General features: G+C 40.4%; 1 protein-coding gene across 1 annotated transcript; it reads right to left on the reverse strand.

The window, feature by feature from the left end:
- Positions 1 to 1,299: 1,299 nt before the first annotated feature.
- On the reverse strand, positions 1,300 to 26,213 carry LOC123758795 (serine/threonine-protein phosphatase 6 regulatory ankyrin repeat subunit B). The gene is made up of 7 exons (XM_045743500.2): positions 26,075 to 26,213; positions 22,850 to 23,156; positions 15,263 to 15,684; positions 11,842 to 12,150; positions 10,858 to 11,148; positions 6,897 to 7,295; positions 1,300 to 6,754 (listed from the first exon to the last, which is right to left on the reverse strand). The coding sequence occupies exons 1-7, from the start codon at positions 26,105 to 26,107 to the stop codon at positions 5,015 to 5,017; spliced, it is 3,501 nt and encodes a 1,166-aa protein (XP_045599456.2). The 5' UTR covers positions 26,108 to 26,213; the 3' UTR covers positions 1,300 to 5,014.
- Between the last annotated feature and the right edge of the window lie 110 nt (positions 26,214 to 26,323).

The following is a 26,323-nucleotide window of genomic DNA, read 5'->3' on the forward strand; positions in this document are numbered from 1 at the left end:
GTTTACTCTCCAATATACACGGGCTCACCATAGCCCGTGCTGCTTGGAACTAATATGTTCCAAGTAGCGATTCTTCAACAACAAACAACATCTCTAATATACAGTAATTTAAATTTCCACGTCCCACCTTTATTAAGTTAAACTTTTACCAAGTCAGTCACTTCCATACGATTTTAGCCATACTTTAAACAGTTCCAACACATCAACACATCTTACGTATGTTGTAATATTGCAGATCAACTGTGAAGGTGCTTCATTCACTCATATGATTAGATGATAAATGTACATGATTGAAAAAGAAAGATGGAATATAAAATAAGTAAAGGTTGTGTGAGTATTCACCTAGTTGTATTCACCTAGTTGTGCTTGCGAGGGTTGAGCTCTGTTCTTTCGGCCCGCTTCTCAACTGTCAGTCAGTCAACTGTTACTAACTACTAACTATTTTTTTTCACACACACACACACACCTGGAGTATGCAGCCCCAGCATGGAGTCCATATCTAGTCAAGGATAAGACTAAACTGGAAAAGGTTCAAAGGTTTGCCACCAGAGTAGTACCTGAGCTGAGAGGTATGAGCTACGAGGAGAGACTACGGGAATTAAACCTCACTTCGCTAGAAGACAGAAGAGTTAGGGGCGACATGATCACCACATTCAAGATTCTGAAGGGAATTGATAGGGATAGATAAAGACAGGCTATTTAACACAAGGGGACACAGGTGGAAACTGAGTGCCCAAATGAGCCACAGAGATATTAGAAAGAACTTTTTTAGTGTCAGAGTGGTTGACAAATGGAATGCATTAGGAAGTGATGTGGTGGAGGCTGACTCCATACACAGTTTCAAGTGTAGATATGATAGAGCCCAATAGGCTCAGGAATCTGTACATCTGTTGATTGACGGTTGAGAGGCGGGACCAAAGAGCCAGAGCTCAACCCCCGCAAACACAACTAGGTGAGTACACACACACACACACACACTACGGGGCCTCGTAGCCTGGTGGATAGCGCGCAGGACTTGTAATTTTGTGGCGCGGGTTCGATTCCCGCACGAGGCAGAAACAAATGGGCAAAGTTTCTTTCACCCTGAATGCCCCTGTTACCTAGCAGTAATATAACAATATAAACAATAGACAAATGTATCCTGTATCAACAACATAAACAAGACACGTGAATCCCATATCAACATATAAACAATAGACACGTGTATCCTATATCGACTAAGAATTTAAACAATAGACACATGCACTCTATATCCACTAACAATATAAACAATATACACGTATATCATATATCAGCAGATTATATACATTTTTTATTTAAAAAAATAAATACAATAAATTACAATAAGAGAGCATTACAAAGGAACAAAAACCCATACCCGGGCTACAAAAATCCTAAAATGGAACCGAACATCGTACATAAATAAAAATATGAGAAAATTTTCACAATTGATATAAAAGAACTACTTTGGGTTTGTACTGTACTAAATTTAAAATTACTGTATGCAAAATTAATACATCTAAAGTCCCTAGCTAGGGTCATACAGCCTAGCTCCTCTTGTCCTAATGACAGACTGTGGGCTGTAAGGGGTAGGTGGGGGGTCCCTAAGGATTACTGAAGAAGTTGATTGAAGATCTACAATCCACCTGCAGATAATTCAACACATCAGCCTGTATTGTTAATACAAGGATAAGATTAAATAAACTCAGTTCTATAACTGAACACTGGTTCTGTTTAAATTAGGGATCTAAACATGAACACAGTCCAGCCTAGCACCATAAGTACAACAGCCTATTTTCTTATACTATAAATACAATTTATATTGTAGAAGTATGATATATATGAATATGCAATAAAATGACCTTAAATGTGGTCTAAGTACTATTAACTACTTAAAAACTATTAAAACTAAACTAGTTTTATTAAAAACTTACTTAAACATGGGGCGTCACCCCACCCAGAAACGATAGACTTATTGGATATATCAAGGTTACACAAGCATGCAATTGGCCAATCAATATTACAATAACACTCAATATACTTAAGTTTATCCAGTCTGAATGCCGATGCCTGTCTGACAAGTCGCCAGACCGATAACCTCTTGTAGAGCTTAGGCACTATATTTTTTTGACACAGCTTTACTGTTTAATATTCTGTTAGCTTTTCTCGTTGATTATGTCTTGAGTTGCATTGCAGTAGGATGAGATTAGATGTGATGGAGGCGGCGTCCCTTCGAACCACTCTTCACCCCTTATTTAGATACAAGTACTAGGAATCTTCCCTATAGATATAGTTCAAGTACTCCCCCAGTTCTAAAGAGTAATCACTAGTGATAATAAGTTAGTATGGTGTTCTTTACTGAAAATGTTTGCAAGGCACCGTCACGTGTTCACTCTGTTTGTAAACATACGCTTCCTGGCCTCGGGTGGTGGTGGGCGCTTCTCTCCCAGCCATCGTCCCCCATGCTCCCTGAGTGAGGTAGCCTTCATCGAATATTTATTGATTATTTTTACTGTCTAGACATATGATTGAGATAAGATGTGATTATAATATAAATAGATATAAGATTTATAGATTATTGGTAGTACCGGACAGTACTATTAATTCTTATTAAGGATTTGATTTAATCCTCACCGGAAATCATTTGATTGTTCCAATAGTTTTTTAATTAAAATATTCTTCTCAAAGATTCTAGATCCGTGAGAAATCATGCACAAAGCCACGTAGGCACCATGGGCCCTATGGCATACGTGATCAAAGTGGCATTGTCATGTAGGATCCAGATGTAGGATTTGATGAATCTGAAGTGATTCTGATATGATTTTGATATGATTTTGATATAGTGGGTAAAATTTCCCACAAGAAATGCAAACTCAAGAGCAGTAAAAGAGATATTAAGTAAGCACACAACATGAAACAGTGCACAAAACAGGAAACACATAAAGTATATACAGAAACATTACCTATGATACAAGGAAACATGGCAATAAATATGGAAACATGAGACAAAACAAGTCAGAGGGGCCACATAGAAGTTACAAAAAACCAACGCACACATAAATACAGGACCGGAACACACAGGAACCCGGAACTATATAACCTTATTCATAAAAGTAACTACAATAATAAAAGAAGAAAAAGCATGAAATGTGGAACAAAACAAAAATCCCCAAAACCACACACGGACACACACTGGAACAAAACACCAGAATGTGCAGGAACCGGAAAACAGAAACCACAACCACACACCCATACTTCTAAGCACAAACATCGGAACACACAGGAACCGGGAACAAAAGAAGCCCAACCACACACATGCAGACGCAACCACAAACACCACAACTACACGTTCATGCACAAGAACACAACACAGGAACCCACAGGGACCGGGAGTAACAGCAACAATGTCAATAATGCAAACCATATTTCTCCAGAAACTCACACCCCAGATACTGACGAATGTATTCATTCCAAATCAGCCACTCCTCATGGTATGGCGGACGTCCCCAGGCCAACGCGGGCGCCCTATAAACTCTGGAACTACCACGTCATGCGGCGATTCGGCCGGAGACGACCGCACCAGAGCAGTGGACACTGAAGACGATGGCTGGAGAGGCGATAACTCCACCACCGATGGAACAGGAGGAGGGGGCAAGGAATCTATCTAGTGAGCATCCTTTTTCAGGACCATTACCAACTCACGAGGCCTACCAACATCCTCGGCAGAGGGGACCACCTCAAACGGGGAACCGAAACAACCGTATGCGGGCAAGGCAGCCGAATCAGGAACCACAGTCCCCGCACCGGCCCCCACCTCCACAACAGGGTCCATGCCAGGGTTCACGTCAGGGTCCACGCCAGGGTTCCCGCCACACGCTGGCACCACACCAGCCCCTACATACCAATACCACACCGCACAGAGGAAAAGCCCCAAGAGTCCTCAGAATTACGCACGTCAGCCTACTCACGATGGGGCGACACACTCCAAACCTTCAGAAAACGTTTAGACACAGGCCGTTGATCATCAGAAGTTTCGCCAACGGCAGGAGGTGCCCGAGCAGAGCCTCTGGCTGGCTGCACCACACCACGCGCAAAACTCGATCCCGAAGCACAGCAGCTTCGAAGACTGAGGGGGCTACAATACTACAACCCACAGGTGGCACCGAAACTGGAGACAGGATAGTCAGAGCCAGGGGAGGCGAGGAAACTAGTTGCGGGGTCGGCACGCACCACCACTCCTACACCGACACTACCAACTACAACCTTGTTCACGCAGGCCAAGGAACTCTGCAACAACACAGGGGTAGCAGACGGCAGTGAAACCTCCCCTACCACACCATCACAAGGCGACAGGGCGACAAGGGACAGGACCATTGCCGTCCACCGCCTTGTGTCCCTTTAGGCCACACTGGAAACATGTCCGGGGTTGCCCAGCATGAAAGGTATGCCTGATGTAATCCATCAATGTGACAGTCGACGGAACAGGAGACTGAAGACGTAGAACGATGGTCCGGGTCCCTTTCGAGACCCCCCGCTGTCTGCCTCCTGAAGAGACAACGTTCTTCCGTAGGGACACCACGGGGCCCACATTTTATTTTGCTTTATTTGATATTTTAATTGTTACAAGTTACACATTGATGAATACACTGAGAGGTTAGAGGGTATAGATCTCTCGGAGCTCCTCAACTTCCAGACTGGACCCGAGGACACAACAGTCGTTTCCGCTCTGGACCGCCACACTGAGGTGCTGAAAAAGGAAACTGGCAGCATCTTTTGTCTCTGATGGAGAGAATGATCCTAGAATCTAATTCTCAGAGAAAGCTCAAGTATATTTCTATATATCACATTGGATCAAATAAAAGTTTCTTAAATCTAAATAAAAAATATTACTATGAAAGACATAATTTACAGGATCCAATTGCGATTTAAAATTACATTTAAAATTCACAGATTTTTTACATGTCAAAATAACTGCAGAAAACTAATTTATTTACAGTAGAGTATTTAGAGTGAATTACAGTATACTGCAGTATAAATTTGGTAACCATGATTTAGGACTAGTATCTTGCTGTTGAATCTCTCTGAGGATTTTAATAATCTCAGGAGCACCATCCCCCGTCTTGGGCTTCTCAAACTCTCCACCAAAATAAGCGTAAACTTTGGTTGGTACCAAGGACTCCACGGCAGTTGTTGGGTCACAGAAGTCTTGACACATGTCTCTCAAGATGGTGATGATCACGTCTAAGAGGTCCTCGTCTCGCCAGTCTCTCTTCTCCTTGCGTTTGCGTTGCAGCTGATTTAGGAAGCTGTTCTTCACAGCAAATCCTGCTGGGATCATGATTTTCCACTTGCGTGAATCCCACCAAGTATAGTTTGCCTTTACTTCTCGAGGCATCCAGGGCTCAGCCTTCAGGTGAGAGAGAAGAGTCTTGCAGGCCACATAGACCCGGCGCTCCTGGGAGTCCAGTTGGCTCAGGACTTTTGCCTCGGCTCCAGCAAAGCTACAACGCCACTCCCCGTCGGCTGTGTTACACAGATACACTTGACTGATGTTAGCAGGAGTCAGTGGGGGTCTGCTTACCTCTGCTGGCCAGGGGATAGCGACTACAGGAACCAAGTCTATGCCAATCAGCAAAAGAGGATACTCTTTGCCCTGCCAGGCAAGTGTCAGTGCCACACCTACCTGAGTTCTGGTCACCCCTGGAGGCACAAGGCTCAACTGACTGCTCTCGATAGTGTGAATCTTCAAACACTTTCTTACTAACTCATAGAAGTTATTTATCAAAGTCTTCCCTTGAAGACTTGGATGGTCTGTCTTGACACGAACTCTCAATCTGTGTCCATTATGAGCGGCTTGTTGAGGGTCCAACTCAATTATTTCCACTTTAATTCCAGGAACGTTTGACAACACAACGCTTAAGTCGAACTCATCTGGTGCATAGAGGCGTGTGCCGTCTGATGTACTTCCTACAGTGGTTAGCTTCCCCTCGTATAGACTGTCAGCAGCACTCACTTTGTTCATTATAAGCTGGACCTCTCGGGTCACGACCTCCCTGACCTCCTTAGCTTCACCTTTAGTGAAGTCAACACAGATATTACTTAATTGACTTGCCATGTCTCTAATATTAACAAGTTTTAGGAGCTCCTTGATTCCTTCAGATGGGTTTTTGAAAACCAGAACGCCTTCGGGCTTGACTTCAGTCTTCATGTAGCGGTGCAAGTAGCCTGTAAAGTTAGAGTTAACACCAGCTGGGGTTGTTCCCGCCGCACTGACAGGCTGATGGTCCTCCAGGAACACCTTTAGCTGCTGATAAGTTGTGCCATGACCAAACATGGCAGCAAAGTGGGATGGCGTATGTCCGTATCGGTCTGCCTTCAGAGCAGATGCTCCAAGACTTAGGAGCAGAATCAAGCACCCTGAGTTGCCATGGGCGGCAGCTTGGTGGAGAGCAGTAGAGTCATGGGTATCGTCGACCACTGTATCTACGTCAAGGCCTCCTATGGTGACAAGAAGATAGACCAACTGCAGAAGCCCTCGCCGGCAAGATACCAGAAGACCGTATGAGTTGACGGCGCGTTCTCGTGCTGAAGCTTCGGAAGGAAGGCGAGTCTTATTCAATGGAGAATTCGTTCGGTAACTTGCAAACAAAGAGTCATACTGGTCAAGAACCTCGTGAAGCTGGTCTTTCTCTTCCTTATCCTTGACCTTCTCTATCAAATCTTCTAATTGTTGTCTCTCTTGCTGATAAATGCTCTGAAATTATTTTCAAAATATGTAAGTTATGAAATATTATTTTCAAATTATGTATCTTTGTCAGAAAATGGCTAAATAGAAATATGTATAACTTATACCACTCAACGTTAAACTTTAGGAAGCAAAAGAGTAAAGGCCTCACCTCCTCCACCTGTGTTCTGTGGTGTGCGGGCAGCATGTCCAAGGGAAGCCTGCCTAAGGAGTCGGGGATGTAGAGACAGGCTCCTATGTGCTTGACCATCAACCTGGCGAGGTCCCAGTGGTGGGCGTCCAGCGCCGCGTGCAGAGGAGTGATGCCGGACTGGTCCTGCAGGAAGGACTTGGCTCCCGCCTGCCTCAGGAAGGATGCTGTCAGAGGGCAGTTATTAGTGGCAGCCGAGACCATGAGTGAGGTGAGGTCAGTGTCTGCCTGAAGAGGCCAGCTGGTCTGCCAAGGGGTCTCGCCTCTAAGACTCGTCACGAGGTGGTCAATACCCTCTCTAAGAGCAGAGTCTTGTGGCTTAAGGCGACGTCTTTCTATCTGGAGTGTGTGTAGGAAGTTCTGTACAAAATATGAAAAATAAATTCACTATATATCTACAATAACGTGATGTATTTATGAAAAACTTTTAGAACAGTTTTGAATTGGTCTGGGGTCAGCTGGTCTACCAAGGGGTCTTGTATCAAAGACTCGTCACGTGGTGGTCAGTACCCTCCCCAAGAGGAGTCTTGGGCCTCACACAACGCTTCTCGGCTTGTAGTGCATTCAGAAAATGTTGCCATTTTAATATTTCAGTTCTCAATGTGTGAATACACACACACACACACACACAAACACACATATATATATATATATATATATATATATATATATATATATATATATATATATATATATATATATATATATATATATATATATATATATATATATATATATATATATATATGTTTCATTGAATATGACCTCATATTTGTATTTATTATTTTCTGGTTTAGGGCTTCTATCCCTCTAACTATTTTCTTAGCATCAGGGCATAGTTGAAATAGGAGTTCTCTAAAACTCATTTTCGTACTTTTAAGGTGAAGAAAAGAAGTGATTTACTATAGAGTGTATTACACTTATTTATACAATTAGCACAACGTTTCGAACCTCCATGGTTCATTCTCAAGTGAACAGATCTTACAATGCTGGTTGATTTTATACCCGCACTGGGTCAGGTGATAATAAAATAAAGGTGAAAACATGGGGGGGGGGGATACATAAGGGATAAATGTGAGTTGAAACATAGAGGTAACTGCAGAAGGCTTATTGGCCCATACGAGGCAGCTCCTATCTAAACACAAAGATTAATCCAGTGTAATTGGCCTGTTATGTTGGACATTGTCTTCTGTGTTGGCATCGTTATGTTCTGGTCTTGTCCTTACTCTCATGGTGGGTAGAGTAAATAGTTCCGTGATTTGGGTGTTCATGGTAGGTCGTTCTATTCTTATGTGAATTGCCTCAAGAATTTGTAATCTTTTTGCATCTTGGGTTTTGTCTATTATGCAGGTATTCTTGTTCAACATTTCTCTTGTTAGAGTGATGTGATGTTACCACTCGACCAACACGACCGGACAAAAGAGGATGGTAGCCGAGGCTATTTCCATCCCCCCGCCGGCACTCGGGTGGTAATCTTGGGTATGGTATTTTATCAAATCACCTCATTCTTTGGGGCACACGTGAGGAACACAAATGTGAACAAGCCTGAACGGTCTCCAAGCATATATGCCAATGAAAACTCACACCCCAGAAGTGACTCGAACCCATACTGCCAGAAGCAATGCATCTGATGTACAGGATCCCTTAACCACTCGACCAACATGACCGGAGAAAAGAGGATGGTAGCCAAGGCTATTTCCATCCCCCAGCCGGCACTCGGTTGGTAATCTTGGGCATGGTATTTTATCAAATCACCTCATTCTTTGTTTTTGTGAGTTTTCAGTGGTGTATATGCCTGGAGACCGTTCAGGCTTGTTCGCATCCCACAATCTCCCACTCCCCCCATCCCGTCGTCCTCCCTACCATTCCCCCTCCCCGTCCCCTAGTCCTCCCCACAATTACCTCTCCCCTGTCTCGTCGTTCTCCCCACCATCCCCCCCCCTCCCATCCGCTCGTCCTCCCCACCATTCTCCACTCCCTCGTAAGATGCATTCCCAAATGATCTGATGTTCCCATCAGAGAATTGGGAACATCAAATGACCTGATGTTCCCATCACTGATATATAAGAAAAACAGTTAAAAACGAAATAAAAACAGTTAAAAACGAAATAAAAACAGTTAAAAATGAAATAAAAACAGTTAAAAACGAAATAAAACAGTTAAAAAATAAACAAAAAACTAAACTCACGAAATGAATGTTACGGTAAATAACACAGCTCAATTCCAACGCAATGTCACACAAAATAATTAAATCAAAATTAAAATAAATCGATATATATGAAAATTAAATTTGTCATTGCAATCGGAAACATTGAAATGAAATTGTAACATATTTAGGATAGCGTGAGTTGCTCTTACGTGCAACAGATGGCGTTGTTTCTTAAAAAAAAAAAATGTTTTCACCTGTCACAGGTGGCATCTATACTTATAATTTTGAAATGAACGGTATGGTAAACAACACAGCTCAGTTCCAACGCAATGTCACACAAAAAATTAAATCAAATTGAAAATAAATCATAATTTATGAAAATTCTATTTATCAATGCAATCGGAAAACGTTGAAATGGAATCTTAACATATTTAGTATAGTGAGTGTGTGTGTTGCTATTACGTGCAACAGATGGAGCTGCTTCTCAAAAAAACACGTTTTTACCTCTCACAGGTGTGGCATCTATGTAGTAGATATATAAAAACATGCATGCATTCGAATGGAACATTGTGTCAAAATTTCAAAGCAATTGGTGAAGAACTTTTGGAGATTACATTATGTATATATATATATATATATATATATATATATATATATATATATAAATATATATATATATATATATATATATATATATATATATATATATATATATATATATATATATATATATATATATAAATATATATATATATATATATATATATATAAATATATATATATATATATATATATATATATATATATATTTTGGTAGCAGTCTTTCCTGTAGACATATATTACGAAACGCGCTCAAGTGTTGCGTCAGACTAGAAATAAAAATGAATTTTGGAGAATTGATTTTTGAATTACCTCCAACAGTGAAAAGAAATGTACGAAAGATTGAGAAAATTCGTGTTAGAATTATTAATCTTACTTTTTCGGTCATATTTAATAATATATATATATATATATATATATATATATATATATATATATATATATATATATATATATATATGTCGTACCTAATAGCCAGAACGTACTTATCAGCCTACTATTCAAGGCCCGATTTGCCTAATAAGCCAAGTTTTCATGAATTAATGTTTTTTCGACTACCTAACCTACCTAACCTAACCTAACCTAACTTTTTCTGCTACCTAACCGAACCTAACCTATGTAGATAGGTTAGGTTAGGTTAGGTAGGGTTGGTTAGGTTCGGTCATATATCTACGTTAATTTTAACTCCATTAAAAATAAATTGACCTCAAACATAATGAAATGGGTAGCTTTATCATTTCGTAAGAAAAAAACTAGAGAAAACATATTAATTCATGAAAACTTGGCTTATTAGGCAAATCGGGCTTTGCATTGTAGGCTGATAAGTGCGTTCTGGCTACTAGGTACGACATATATATATATATATATATATATATATATATATATATATATATATATATATATATATATATATATATATATATATATATATATATATATATATATATATATATATATATCGTACCTAGTAGCCAGAACGCACTTCTCAGCCTACTATGCAAGGCCTACTATGTGTACTTGCGTGTGTGTGTGTGGTGGGGAGGGGAGGAATCAGTTGATTGATTGACAGCTGAGAGGCGGGCCCAAAGAGTCAGAGCTCAACCCCCGCAAGCACCACTAGTTGAGTACAACTAGGTGAGTACCAATTTGGTTTAAGTAACTCCTTCAACTTACCCTGGTGACAAGAACGCGAAGCCGGATGGTAACGTCATGTGAACGCCAGGCCAGCTGGAGGAGAGAGAGGCCCTCCGAGCAGGTGGTGAGTGGTGCTCCAGCTGCCACCAGAAGACTCAGGATCCTCGGCCTGTTCCAGGTGACGGCGAGGACGAGGGCGCTGGTGTAGAAGTCCCCCATGGGCTCGAGGGGCGCTCCTGAGCGCAGCAGCCGAGAAGCTTCCATCACGCTGTCACCAGCACTAATCAGCATTAGAAGTTCCATGTAGAGTGCTGGAGGGGATACGCCTGCCTGGAAGATCTCGTATATTAGACCACAAGCACGCACACACAGGCGCCAGTGTTTACCTGTTATACCTCAGACACGTGATTTATGTGAGTCATAATTTTTTTTTACGAGACATCAATACTCACCAGCCGCCTAAAACAACATCTAGAAACAAGTAACACTAAATGGGCCAGCCAGAGGCTTGGGGCCAGTGCAGGAAAATCCATGAAAAAATGAAGACCGTCATAATAGATGATATATGATATTGAGGTATATGAACACCAAAATACAACGTTATATGATTTAATAATGAAATTACATTAACATAATTTCACTATGTTGGTAGTAATGTTCCCCATCGACCCCCCCCCCCACCCCCTTCAATACTCAATGAAACAACAAAAATGTAATGAATCACCCCGTGTCATCATTGCCCAGGCGTGTGCCTAAGGACTTCTGAGGAGCGGGTTCGAACCCCTTGTAAAGCCTTAAGATTTATTCATGATACTTTAATCCTGGGATGGACTATGATCGTCCTCATTGTGAACTGATGTTACTGCTATTTGTAGCAAGGTCTGAACAATCAGGCCTCAAAACAGCATGCAGTCAGGCAAATAAACAATCAGCCTTAGCATAACATTTTATCCCCATTTCAATAAAGTATGACAGTAAAGGGGGATGGTCAACAGTTAAATATAAAGGGCAAACATTACAAACCTGAGGGTGTGTAGCCTCTATGATGGTGCTTGCCAGGTCCTCGTGGGATGCCATCCGTGCCAGGTCAGCTGGAGTCTGCCCATCATAGGTCACCACACTGGGCAAGGAAGCACACGTATCGATCAGGGTATGTACCACAAGCTTATGGCCCAATATGGCTGCCCAGTGGAGAGCTGTCAGACCCTCACTGTCCTGATAATGTCCATCACGGTTTTCTGGGACATTTTCTTGAATTAATACGAAGTTTTTCTCGCGTACCCAACTCAAAGTCTTCACACCTTCAGCCTCGTAATCATCCCAACTTCTCTTCTGGAAGTACAAATTGGTTTCATTTCTCGTATATGTGAAGACCCTTCGATTTAGAGGCAAATTTTAAACATTCATTATTGATGCTATCTTTAAGCAGCAGGTATGTGGGAAAATTGTTGTGATTGATATTAGAGTTGAACTGTGGGAAATTTTCCCACTATGTCTATTTCATTATCTAAGAAATATTTTATTTCTTTATCATATCTAAATTATATCAAAATCATATCAGAATCACTAAAGAATCATTATATTCTACATGACAATGCCACCTATGATCACATTCACTATAGGGCCCTAGGTGCCTACGTGACTTTGTATATGATTTCTCAAGGATCTAGAAGCTTCGAGAAGAATATCTTAATTAAAAATTACTGGAACATGAATCGATTTCTGGTAAGGATTAAATCAAATCCTTAATAAGAATCAATAGTACAAGCAAGTACTACTTATAATCTTGAAATCCTATATCTAATTATATTATAATCACATCTTATCTCAATCATATGTCTAGATAGTAAGAATAATCAATCAATATTCATTGAAGGCTACCTCGCTCAGGGAGCATGTGGGGACGATGGCTGAGAGAGAAGCGCCCACCACCACTCGAGGGGAGAAAGCGTTGTTTACAAACAGAGTGAACACGTGTGACGGTACCTTGCGAACATTTTTCGGAATAGGACATTTACTAAATTATCTTTATCACCAGTGATTACTCTCTAGAAATGTGGGCGTTCCTGGACTATATATCGATAAGGAAAAATTCCTATTACTTTATCTAAATACGAGTGTAGAGTGGAGCACACCAAGTGACGGCGCCTCCACCTCCACCATCAACTTCATCTTATCCTACTGCAAACTCAATTAAGGACATAATCAATTAGCAACGTTATCAGAATTTTAAACAGCAAAGCTGTGACATAATATATAGTGTCACAGCTCTAAGCTCTACCAAGATCCAGTCTGGCAACTTGTTAGATGGCACCCGGCACTCAGACATATGTATATTGAGTTATTGTGGTATGTTGATTGGTCAATTACATGCTTGTATAACCTTGATATATCCAATAAATCTGTTTGTTGTTACAGGGCGGGGCAATACCCCATATTTTAGTAAGTTTTTATTAATTTTTCAGCAACTGGAGCTTTTCAATTTATTTTGACACGCATGAGATACACAACCTCAGTCATTGTATCTTGACACTCATGAGGTACTCAACTTCAGTCATTGAAAATCAAGCTCAACTGAAACTCTTCATATAAATTGAATATATCTTTATATATAATTCATAATATACATAAATTAACAATTGCTTACTTAGTAATCTTTAATTTATCATATAAGTTTATCATACTGAATATAATTTTTGTACTTAGTTACCAGTACATGGACCACATTCATGGTTCTTTAATTACACATTCATATGTGTACAACCATATGTACACAATCCAGCCTAGCACCATAACTACAAAAGCCAATATTCACATACTAATAAACACAACAATTTGTATTATAGAGGTATGATATATGTAAATATACAATTAAAGGACCTTATATGGTCTAAGTGTAATGATGTAACCATCTTGGTTCAAAGGATTATATTCAATATGATAAATTTATATGATAAATTAAAGATAACTAAGAAAACAATTGTTAACTTAATGAATATTATCTATTATATATTCAGATATATTCAATTAATATGTAGAGTTTCAGTCGAGCTTGACTTTCAATGACTGAGGGTTAAATAATTAATGAGTGTCCAGATAAATTGAAAAGATTCAGTGGCTGAAAGATTATTAAAATCTTACTGAAATATGGGGCGTTGTCCCCTCACTGTAACGACAAACAGATTTATTGGATAGATTAAGGTTACAAAAGCATGAAATTGCCCAATCAACATACTACAATAACACTCAATATATTCAACCTGAGTGCCCTTGCCATCTGACAGGTTGCCAGACTGGATAACTCTCGTGTAGAGTTCAGGCACTTTATTTTATATCACAGCTTTGCTGTTTAATATTCTGGTAACTTTGCTAGTTGATTATGTCATTCAGTAGGATTAGATAAAGTTGATTGTGGAGGCAGCGTCACTTGGTGTTCTCCACTCTACACCCTTTTTTATATTAAGTACTAGGAATTTTTCCTTTTAGATATAGTCCAGGTACTCCCCCTGTTCTAGAGAGTAATAACTGGTGATAATGATAAGTTAGTATGGTGTCCTTTACTGAAAATGTTCGCAAGGCACCATCACAAGTGTTCAGTGTTTGTAAACAAAATGCTTTCTGCCTTTGGGCGCTCCAGTCGTGGGTGCTTGAAGTCCGAGTTCACTCCACGAATGAGGTAGCCTTCAATGAATATATATTGATTATTTTTACTGTCTAGACATGATTGAGATAAGATGTGATTATAATATAATTAGATATAGGATTTAAAGTTTATTTGTAGTACTTGAAAGTACTATTGATTCTTATTAAGGATTTGACTTACTCCTCACCGGAAATCGATTGATTGTTCCAATAGTTTTTTAATTAAGATATTCTTCTCGAAGCTTCTAGATCCTTGAGAAATCCTGCACAAAGTCACGTAGGCACCATGGGCCCTATGGTGTACGTGATCATAGTGGCATTGTCATGTAGGATCCAGATGTAGGATTTAATGAATCTGAAGTGATTCTGATTTTGATATGATATAGAAATAATACATTTCTTAGATAATAATGTTGATATAATGGGTAGAATTACCCACAAGATAGGAGGCGACAGCGGTAAACCAGTATGAGTATATAGCACATAAGGACAAGGAGTTGGGATTCGAGGAAGGGCTGAAGGAATGGTGACCAACCACTTGGACGGTCGGGGATTGAACTCCGACCTGCATTAAACGAGGCCGTCGCTGTACCGATCAATCAATTGTTTGAACACCATTGCCATCTGTATGGATTAATTATTAAAAAAAAATATTAATTTTGTAACAGTGACACTGAAATTTATTTTATTATATATCTTGCATTTAATGGATCCAAAATGCAAGCCGTCTGTGTATAATGTGGGAAAAGAGGTATGCACAGATGAAAGAAGGATCACGTCATCAATCTACGGTATAACTTACCAACATTTGTAGTATAGGTTTGGGAGAAGTCCTCTTCGTGCGTTGGGGCATCTTGCGCAGGAGCCAAGCTGTGTTGTGCTTGCCCCAGGCCTCGGCTATGTCCTCTGGCGACAGGCCAAACTCGTCCCTTTCCTCCGGGTTCAAACCGGCCATGCACAGTTCCTGAACAGCTTTTTCATTTCCGGACATGGCCGCCATATGCATTGCCGTGAAGCCACTGCTATTGAGTGCTCGGGAGTTGCAGCCTGCGTCCAATAACAGTTTCATAACCTCGGTGTTATCAGTAGAATAACTCAAGACAGAGACATGTAGAGGGGTGCGCAGAGTGCGGTCTTGGGCGTCCAAGTCGGCTCCTGCGTTGATCAAAGCTCTCGCACAGGACGTACGTGCACGCCTCGCAGCCAGGTGCAGCGAGGTCACATCTGAAGTGTAGATGTGATAAGTATTAAGAGTAAACGCTTAGCTAGTATTAACAAGTGATACTTGGAAGATATTATCAGAGGGAGGATTTACCAGCTAGCTTTTTAGCCTGCGCTAGTGCACACGCACTCTGAGATACATGGATATGGCACATAGCATGGTATATATTGAACCCACAAAAAATGCGCACTCCACCACTCTGTTGGTGGAGTGCACACGCACTCCACCAACTCGCTTCGCCGCCTACCCTGTGTACGTGGCGCCCGTGTTCACCTATCCTGCATCCCGTGTTTCACCGGGTCACACACGCGTGGTCGCCATGACCACGTGGGTGATCTTCATGTCTTCAGTCTACTTAAGCTTCAGTAGGGAATGAGTGGATGTGTAATTGAGGAGACCGGTCCTAACGTGAGTACTCTATATATATATTTGATGTAGATGTCTCTAGACTGACGTGAAAGTCAGGTTCCAGCTGCAGTTGTCCATAGCACCTATTTAGGTGAGGAAGCAAGGCTGCAGGGAGATGCACCTGTTGAGAACGACCACAGTAATTGGAGGACATTGCTGTCAGTCAAGTCGTTAACGTGTGTATGAATTCACCAGGGAACACAATCAGATGTATATGTAGTACAAATTGTGTGTTAACTGGTTCGGTTAATTATACCGTTCAGTGGAGATATTTCCATTGTGGTTTTACTCTGTATGGTTCAATATATACCATGCTATGTGCCATATCCATGTATCTCATTTCAGGAGAAGCCAGTATCCGGCAGAGGTAAGGAGTGAGCAGTAATGTCACCCTGGGTGTGTAATTGCTGCATGATTTTTCTATTGCTGTGTTTATATCGGTATGTGGGATTACTGATTAATGGCGTAGTGTGTGATATTAGGCAGGGATTTATATATATATATATATATATGACAATGTCAGACCACGGAGGAAAAATGAAACAGGAAATTTCCTTAAGTACTTTCGTATATTAAATACATCTTCAGAAGGCTAATACATCTTAATATACGAAATTACTTAAGGAAATTTCCTGTTTCATTTTTCCTCCGTGGTCTAACATTGTCACATTCTTAATCACGTGTTTATTTTCGTGATATACACACACACACACATATATATATATATATATATATATATATATATATATATATATATATATATATATATATATATATATATATATATATATATATATATATATATATATATATATATAGCAGCTCCCCATGCAGGTGATTTCCTATTAGCAACCTCAATGTCAGCAACCGGCACCCATCTCACACCGCAGGCCCTCCGAATTGCCATGGCTCTCCGCCTCGCTGCCCCAATCCACACGGAATACAGGTGTATTTGCGGCGAGGCAGAGGCCGACAGATACGGACGGCATGGCCTTCTCTGCCAAAGGACAGGAGGATGGCATGCAAGACACGGCGAGGTCAATGACATTATTAAGAGAAGCCTTACCACAGCCGGTTGTCCAGCAGAGAGAGAGCCCCATTACCTAATGTCCCGCAACTCTGATGAGCTTGTCGGTCGCCCAGACGGAATCACGGTGAACCCCTGGAAGAATAGTAAACAGTTGGTGTGGGACTACACTAGCGTTTCAACTTTAGCCAATACCTATGTTGACTTCAGTGCTACACAAGCAGGAGGAGCTGCCAATCACCGGGAAGCGGCCAAGTCACGTAAGTACAGAGACCTTGAGCACCACTACAATTTTGTCCCCCATTGCCTCAGAGACACTTGGTGCCTGGGATAAAAGTGCTGCTAGCTTTTTGAAGGAGTTGGGGTCTAAGCTAATCGAAACAACTAGAGACCCTAGAGCTGCCAGTTTTCTTTTTCAGCGCCTTAGTGTGGCAATCCAGAGAGGAAATGCTCACTGCATCCATGGTTCCTGCCCGCCATCTGAGGAGCTGGAGGAGCTGTTCAACTTGTGACAAGCAGCCTTGTACCCTGCAAGTAATCAATATTGTAACTTTTTTGTGTAATGACATTTTCAAATAAAGTTAGATAAATATAAACACATCCCAAAAGAATAGGGGTGGTAGGAGAAGAAAATATCAAAGTGTTCTGTGAGGATCCACAAGGTCTTCTCTGAGTACTCTTTATTTTTTCTCCGAGGCTATGGGTCCCAACACTTGCACCAGAGGTGGTACCCCTTCTAGGTTGAATATATATATATATATATATATATATATATATATATATATATATATATATATATATATATATATATATATATATATATATATATATATATGCAAACAAGCCTGAATGGTCCCCAGGACTATATGCAACTGAAAACTCACACCCCAGAAGTGACTCGAACCCATACTCCCAGGAGCAACGCAACTGGTATCTACAGGGTGCCTTAATCCGCTTGACCATCACGACCGGACATAAGGAAGTGATAGCCGAAGCTATTTGAAGCCCTTCCCCGCCGGCACTCGGATGGTAATCTTGGGCATAGCATTTTATCAAATCACCTCATTCTTTGGTCAAGCGGATTAAGGCGTCCTGTAGATACCAGTTGCGTTGCTCCTGGGAGTATGGGTTCGAGTCACTTCTGGGGAGTGAGTTATATATATATATATATATATATATATATATATATATATATATATATATATATATATATATATATATATATATATATATATATATACATATATATATATATATATATATATATATATATATATATATATATATATATATATATATGTATATATATATATATATATATATATATATATATATATATATATATATATATATATATATAAATCCCTGAAATCTATGTACATAAAAATGGAAATGTTCGATTGTTCAAAATCGCTAATCTCCGAAAGTTCTTCACCGATTGCTTTGAAATTTTCTCACAACGTTCCATTCGCATCCGAGCAGGTTTTTATATACATATTATATAGATGTCACGTCTGTGACGGCAAAAAAACATACTTTTTCCGAAAAACTGTGTTTTTCATGTGAGGGAAATCTTCGAAACCTCTTTACCGATTGCTTTGAAATTTTGACACAACGTTGCATTCGAATAGGCGCGTCGTTTTATATATCTACTATATACATGCCTCACCTGTGACAGGAAAAAAACATGCTTTTTTTTAAAACAGTGCCATATGTTGGACGTAAGAGCAACATACGCTGTAATCTCCAAAAGTTCTTCACCAGTTGATTTGAAATTTTGATAAAACGTTGCATTCGAATAGGCGCATCTTTTTATATACCTACTATGTAGATGCCACCCCTGTGACAGGTAAAAACATGCGTTTTTGAAAACAGCGCCATCTGTTGTACATAATGGCAATATGCACGCTATACTAAATATGTCACGAATTCCATTTCAATATTTCCGATTGCGTTGATAAATTTTATTTTCATAGATTTCGATTTATTTTACTTTTTGTGAATTATTTTGTGTGACATTGTGTTGGAATTGAGCTGTGTTGTTTGCCATACCGTTCATTTTGTAAGCATAAGTATAGATGCCATACCTGTGACAGGTAATACTTATATGCTTTTCTTGAAAAACAGCGCCATCTGTTGCATGTAAGAGCAACACACGTTTTATACTGCATATGTTACAATTCCGTTTCAATGATTCTGATTGCATTGATAAATTGAATTTTCATAGATTTTGATTTATTTTCATTTTGATTTAATTATTTTGAGTGAATTGTGTTGGAATTGAGCTGCGTTGTTTACCAGACCGTGATTATAATTTATTTTTATATTTTTTCATATTTTCATTTCATTTTTAACAGTTTTTCTTATAATGGAGTGATGGGAAAATCAGATCACTTGATGTTTCCAATTTTCTGATGGGAACATCAGACCATTTGGGAAGGTATCGGATGAGGGAGTGGGGAATGGTGGGGATGGAAGTGAAAAATTGTGCGGAGGACGAGGGGACAAGGGAGGGGGTAATGGTGGGGAAGGACGGGGGGATGGTGAAGTGGGAATGGTTGGGAGGCCGAGGAGACGGGTGAGGGGGAAATGGTCGGGAGGACTGGGGGACAGGATAGGTGGCTGTGGCTCAGCAACGCACGTGCGTTGCTGAGGGACTTGCTTAACTGTCTCAAGTGAACAGCTCCTCCTCCTCCTGGCATTCCATGTCCAAACAAGAAGATTAACATTTGTCAACCCTTAAAATCTTACGTTATCTTGCTGGTGCAAAATGGGGAAATCTTTTAAGAACAGTAACAATATTTGACAAATAGTGTTTTCCTAACTCAAACAATGTGGGGTTATTATTCTACACATATTTCTAATGTCTCTCAGGAGTTCACATTCACGTAAATAGTGGTCAAGGCGGTGTCCGTCACTTTCATCACAGATTCTGCAACTCTGCTGCTCAACTGTTGTTTCCATTCTGAATCTCCATGGATATTTGTATCCAAGACGGATTCTCGCTATTACTTATTCTCTCTCGCGGTCACCTCCTCTTCGTCTATAATAATTGGGATTGCCAGCTGCAACCATGTTGTACCATCGTACGGATTCACTGGTTTGTGCTTCCATCCTCTTTTCCTCAGTTACCTTGTCACGGTTAAATTGCCTGACAATACCACTAATTTGTAGAAGAGTCTTGGGTTTGAAGTATTCAATATGGTCACCTTCAGTGCCTTCAGCAGCCAGCACATCTGCTAGTTCATTTCCACAGATTCCATCATGGGAGGGGATCCAAAAAAACTTGACGACTCTTCCCTGGTTGGTTAGTACCCTTACAGCTCTCTTAATTTCAGCGGCTATTGCAAGGTTTTCTGCCTAATTTTTACTTAGGCTTTATAGCGCTGCATTTGTAGTGTGTATTAGCAGCCCGTCCTCCAAAAATGGGGAGATAAATGTAAGAGCACAAGTAAGTGCAAATATGTACTATTCATAGCAGTCAGAAATTGCACTTATTTTCACTTAGTATTAAACCGTACCATCAAATATATTGTGAATATTTGAATTTATCGGAAAAACTAAATAGAAAACCATAACCTAACCTAACCGGCTTAGTGTTTGAAGATAAGCACTTTATTGCTTCATAATTACAATTATTACTAAACCTATAGCTAAATTAATATTACAGTTTTATAAAAGGAATAAAACAAAACTAAAATATACCCATAAATTGTAAAGTAACTCAAGATATTTTCAAATTTTGTATAAAATCTCTATTGTTAAATAAAACTGAAAAAGAAATTTCTGATATTTAAAACTTGTATATAATAAACTTAACTTGGAAACTTCACCCTAAAATTTTGAGTGTTTTAACAGAAAATTAAGAGATTAAATGAGGAGGTAATTGTAATAACCCCATAAGTGCAATTATGTACTATGTATGACAGTAAGGAAATGTACTTATTATACTTAGTATTAAACCGTACTGTCAATTCGAAGGATGCGTTGCTATTAGCGTTTCGTTCAAGGAATTTCGTTTCGTTCCTTAATAGCAGTTAGCTCTGCTTGCATTGAAGAGGCATAGTTCTCAATACGTGCTTTTTCTTCATTTCTGCGTTGAAAGCCATTATTTCTAATTAAGTGTATGCTGCACCAGTCCTGCCATTGACAGCATTAGATGACCCATTAGTGTAGATTTGATCTAGTTCATCTCCGGCTTCTTTATAAATTTCTTCGAGATACTTGTGCCTCATTTCTTGTAGTATTATGGACTTTTTCGTTGTCATCTCATTGATGACAATCCTACATGAGTCATCCTCCCAGGGAGGTAACCTCTCAACAGGCATGAGCTCATGGGCTTGCTCGAGCAGGTGAAATTCTTCGAGGTAGCAGACTGATCTGTGATGCCTGTTTCCTCCTATAAATAACACAGACTCGATTTTTTCTTGGCAATATAATTGTAATGGGGATTTCTGGTTATCTTAATTGCAAGCTTAGCATTCAGTTCCTTAATTCTGCTTTTAACACTGGGGAGGGCCAACTCCTCTCGTAGATTAGACGTTTTGGCAGTTCTTGGAACTCCAAGAATGAATGTCATGGCTTCATTCTGTATGCTTTCGAGCTTTTTCATATCGTTTTGGGCGTAGGTGCATAAAACTGGTGCGGCATAGTCTATGACGGAGCGCACATAAGCTGTGTACACCATTTTAAGCACGGCAAAAGAGGCTCCATGTCCATTCCAGGTCATATCATTCAGTGCCATTAGTCGACTTTTGCATGTTCTTATGAGTTGGTTGAGCTCCTCTTTCTTCCTCTTGTTAGAGCCGACAGTGACGCCAAGGTTACCGATAGTGGTCAACCCATTCTAGTGTTACACCATTAATTTGTAGTGCTTCATTTTCTTCCCTCTTGTGATGAGAGTGTGCTTTTGTCTATTTTGTGGAGAGTGAAACCGAGCTCAATACATTTCCTTCCAAGGTGTTCAATGGACTATTTAATTTTTCCAAGGGGGGGAGCTTGTATTCTGACATCATCTGCATACCCCACTTGTTACGTCCTTTCCGGAAAATCAGTATTTGCAATGGTGTTCATTGAATAGTGTGGGGGCTCAAGACCCCTCCTTGGGGGGTTCCGAGTTTCAGATTCATTGTTCTCGAGACTGCTCTTTTGAAGCAAACCTTGGCTTTCCTCCCTGTGAGGTAATCTTCAATCCATTTCATGAGTCTCCCCTTAACACCCATGCATGCAAGCTCGTCCATGATCGCCATCCGCTGCGCTTTGTCGAAGGCTCCTTTGATATCAACAAATACAGAGTACTTAGTTGTGTCATTAGACAAGTAATTAACTATACAATTTGTCGTGCTCCGTCCTTTAACAAATCCATTGACCCCTTTCTCTAGTCTGCCTGTTTTGTGCAACAGTGGGTTTAGGATGATCCTTTCAAGCATCTTGCATGTGCATGACATGAAACTGATAAGTCTATAATTGTCCGGGTCATTAAACTTCAGTATGCGAACGATTAGTGCATGTTTCCATTGTGGGGGCAACTTTCCACTTAGGAATAATTTATTAAACGGTTGGAGTAGTGGAACCCCAGATACTTCACAGAGTGCATTGAGTATGTCGTAGGTGACTCCATCTTCACCAGACGCAGTACTTTTACCCTTTTTCATGGTCCCCCTTGGTCTATATAAGATACCATGCCGGTCAGTATGGGATACTCTCCTTGCTGGTCTGTATGAGATACTCACCATGGTTGTCTTTGGCGTTAACATCAGCGTGGGCGTCGATGAGAGTGTTGACGATCTGGAGATGGCCGCAGTGCACCGCTACGTGGAGAGGCGTGTAAGGGTGGGATCCCCTGCTTTCAACGTGGTGACCAGCGCTGAGGAGAACGGGCACCACCTCAGCACGTCCCAGATAGACTGCGAGAGTCAAGAGGGGGGCTCCGGGGGCATCCGGATCGTCACTGGGAAGGATGGTGTGGATGTCCCCTCCGGAGTGGATGGCTGTCTTTACTCCGTCTTTGTCCCCATTCTTGACCGCGGACACCAGCGCCTGAGAACGTAGGTTGGGATGGAATTTTGCTTAAAATAGTTTTTTTCTTAAATAGATTTTTTTCTTTAAATATTTTTTCCTATAATAAATTTTTAGTAAAATAAAGAAATATATAAATGTTTTTCTAAACTAAATTTTTCTCTAAAATAATCATTTTCCTAAAGTAATTTTTCCCAAAAAATTGTTCCTAAAGTATATTTTTTCCTAAAATATGTTATTTTTCTAAAATAATTTTTTCCTAATGTAAGTTTGCTCCTGATATATATGGCTGGGCACCATTCCTTTTCACCCCATCCCATCCCAAATCCTTATCCTGACTTCTTCCCTGTGCTATGTAGTCGTAATAGCTTGGCGCTTTCCCCTAATAGTTCCCTTCTCTTCCTGATATATGTTTTCAGTTTTTTCCAAAAATATTTTTTCCTAAAATATATTTCAGCAAGGTTCCCGCCTCTCTGCCCCAATCCACACCGAATACAGGTGTATTTGCGGCAAGGCAGTAACCGACAGGTACAGACGGCATGGCCTTCTCTGCCAAAGGACAGGTTATGTTGAGGTTATCTTGAGATGATTTCGAGGCATAGCGTCCCCGCAGCCCGGTACTCGAGCAGGCCTCCTTTTTGTTACACACCCCCAGGAAGCAGCCCGTATCAGCTGTCTAACTCCCAGGTACCTATTTACTGCTAAGCAACAAGGGAATCAGGGTAAAAGAAATATTTTGCCCATTTGTCTCCGCCTCCACCGGGGATCGAACCAGGAACCTCAGGACTACGAATACGAAGCGCTTTCCACCCAGCTGTCAGGCACCCGTGGAGGAGGTCAGACAGATCGTGGAGGAGGATGGCATGCAAGATACAGTGAGGTTAATGACATTATTAAGAGTTGCCTTACAACAGCCGGTTGCCCAGCAGAGCGAGAACCCCGTTACCCAATGCCCCATAACTCTGATGAGCCTGTCGGTCGCCCAGACGGAATCACTTGCCCCCTGGAAGAATGTTAGGAAATTGGGGTGGGACTACACTTGCGTTTCAACTTTGGCCAATACCTATGTTGACGTCTGTGCTGCACAGGCAGGCGATGCTGCCAATCACCGGGAAGCAGCCAAGTTGCGTAAAGTCTCTGTAGTGGTGATCTTGATCACCACTACAATTTTGTCCCCGAATGCCTCGATCAGAGACACTTGGTGCCTAGTGTAAAAGTGCTGCTAGTTTTTAAGGAACTGGGTTCTAAGCTAACTGAAACACCTAGAGAACCCTAGAGCCGCCAGTTTCCTCTTTCATCGCCTTAGTGTGGCGATCCAGAGAGGAAATGCTCACCGCATCCATGGTTACTGTCCGCCATCTGAGGAGCTAGAGGAACTCTATAACCTGTGACAAGTAGTCTTGTATCTTGCATGTAACCAATGTTGTAACCCTTTTTTGTGTAATGCAACTTTAAATCAAATAAAGTGAGATATATACATACATATACAAAAAGAATGATGGTAGGAGAAGAAAATATCAAAGTGCTCAGTGAGGATCCACAAAGTCTTCTCAGAATACTCTTTATTTTCTTCTCCGAGGCTATGGGTTCCTATACTTGTTATTTATATATATATATATATATATATATATATATATATATATATATATATATATATATATATATATATAAATATATATATATATATATATATATATATATATATATATATATATATATATATATATATATATATATATATATATATATATTTAATTGGGACTACACGTGCGTATCAACCCTGGCTAACACCTACATTAACCTCAGTGTTGCACAACCAGGTGGCGCTGCCACCCACAGGGAAGCAGCCAAATCCCTAAGTATAGAGAACTGGATCACCACTACAATTTTGTCCCCATTGCTTCTGAGACACTCGGCGCCTGGGGTAAAAGTGCTACCAGTTTTTTGAAGGAACTGGGTTCTAGGCTCATTGAAACAACAAGGGACCCTAGAGCTGCCAGCTTTCTTTTCCAGCGCCTCAGCGTGGCGATACAGAGGGGAAATGCGCACTGCATCCAGGGTTCCTGCCCGCCATCTGAGGAGCTGGAGGAACTCGACAACCTATGATAACCATCTGTGTAACCTATATGTAACGCCTTTTTTGTAACAAGGTTCAAATAAAGCAAATATATATGTGTACATACAAAAGAATGGGGGTGGTAGGAGAAGATAATATTAGTGTTCAGTGAGAGACCACAAGGTCTCCTCTGAATACTTTTTATTTTCTTCTCCGAGGCTATGGGTCCCCACATTGGCACCAGAAGTGGTACCCTATAAATTATTAAAAAAAAAAAAAAATATATATATATATATATATATATATATATATATATATATATATATATATATATATATATATATATATATATACAACTAAAAACTCACACCCCAGAAGAGACTCGAACCCATACTGCCAGAAGCAATGCATCTGATGTACAGGATCCCTTAACCACTCGACCAACACGACCGGACAAAAGAGGATGGTAGCCGAAGCTATTTCCATCCCCCCGCCGGCACTCGGTTGATAATCTTGGGCATGGTGTTTTATCAAATCACCTCATTCCTTGGGGCACACGTGAGGAACACAAATGCGAACAAGCCTGAACGGTCTCCAGGACTATATGCAACTGAAAACTCACACCCCAGAAGTGACTCGAGCCCATACTGCCAGATTGAGGTGATTTGATAAAATACCATGCCCAAGATTACCAACCGAGTGCCGGCGGGGGGATGGAAATAGCAAAATTAAATATTTACAATGTTTTAAAGAGTTTAAGTTTATGAGCATACCAAATAAAACGGAGTCTTTTTTCAGCTGATTATATGCTGAGCACAGGGAATGCGTCAGCAGTCAGAGATGGTATACCCTGAATAAGCAATGAAGATAGGGCATCCCTCACCTGTGTGGCGGCGGTGTTGTCTTCCTGTATCATGATGTAGTCTATCTGCGCAGGCAACAGTTTCCTTACAGCTTCAGCGAACCAAGAGAGCACATCTGTGTGCTCAACTGCGCACTCGATGACAGACTGAGGGTAGTAAGCAATGTACACACAGCTCGAAATGGCAACACTGTAGCCAAGTATTTCCAGCGTATTTGTATCTATCTGGTGTCGTAAATGTATTAATTTTCTATATATATATTATATATA

The sequence above is a fragment of the Procambarus clarkii genome, chromosome 22, assembly GCF_040958095.1.
Source record: "Procambarus clarkii isolate CNS0578487 chromosome 22, FALCON_Pclarkii_2.0, whole genome shotgun sequence".
In the NCBI taxonomy this organism is placed as follows: domain Eukaryota; kingdom Metazoa; phylum Arthropoda; class Malacostraca; order Decapoda; family Cambaridae; genus Procambarus; species Procambarus clarkii.

What these genes read in the sequence shown, in the direction of transcription:
- LOC123758795 (XM_045743500.2), bottom strand. Translation starts at nt 26,107, where the DNA reads ATGATACAGGAAGACAACACCGCCGCCACACAG. An exon ending in TAACGCCAAAGACAACCATG is followed by an intron (nt 15,685 to 22,849) that starts GTGAGTATCTCA and finishes TCTACACTTCAG; the next exon opens with ATGTGACCTCGCTGCACCTG. An exon ending in ACAGAACACAGGTGGAGGAG is followed by an intron (nt 6,755 to 6,896) that starts GTGAGGCCTTTA and finishes AAATAATTTCAG; the next exon opens with AGCATTTATCAGCAAGAGAG.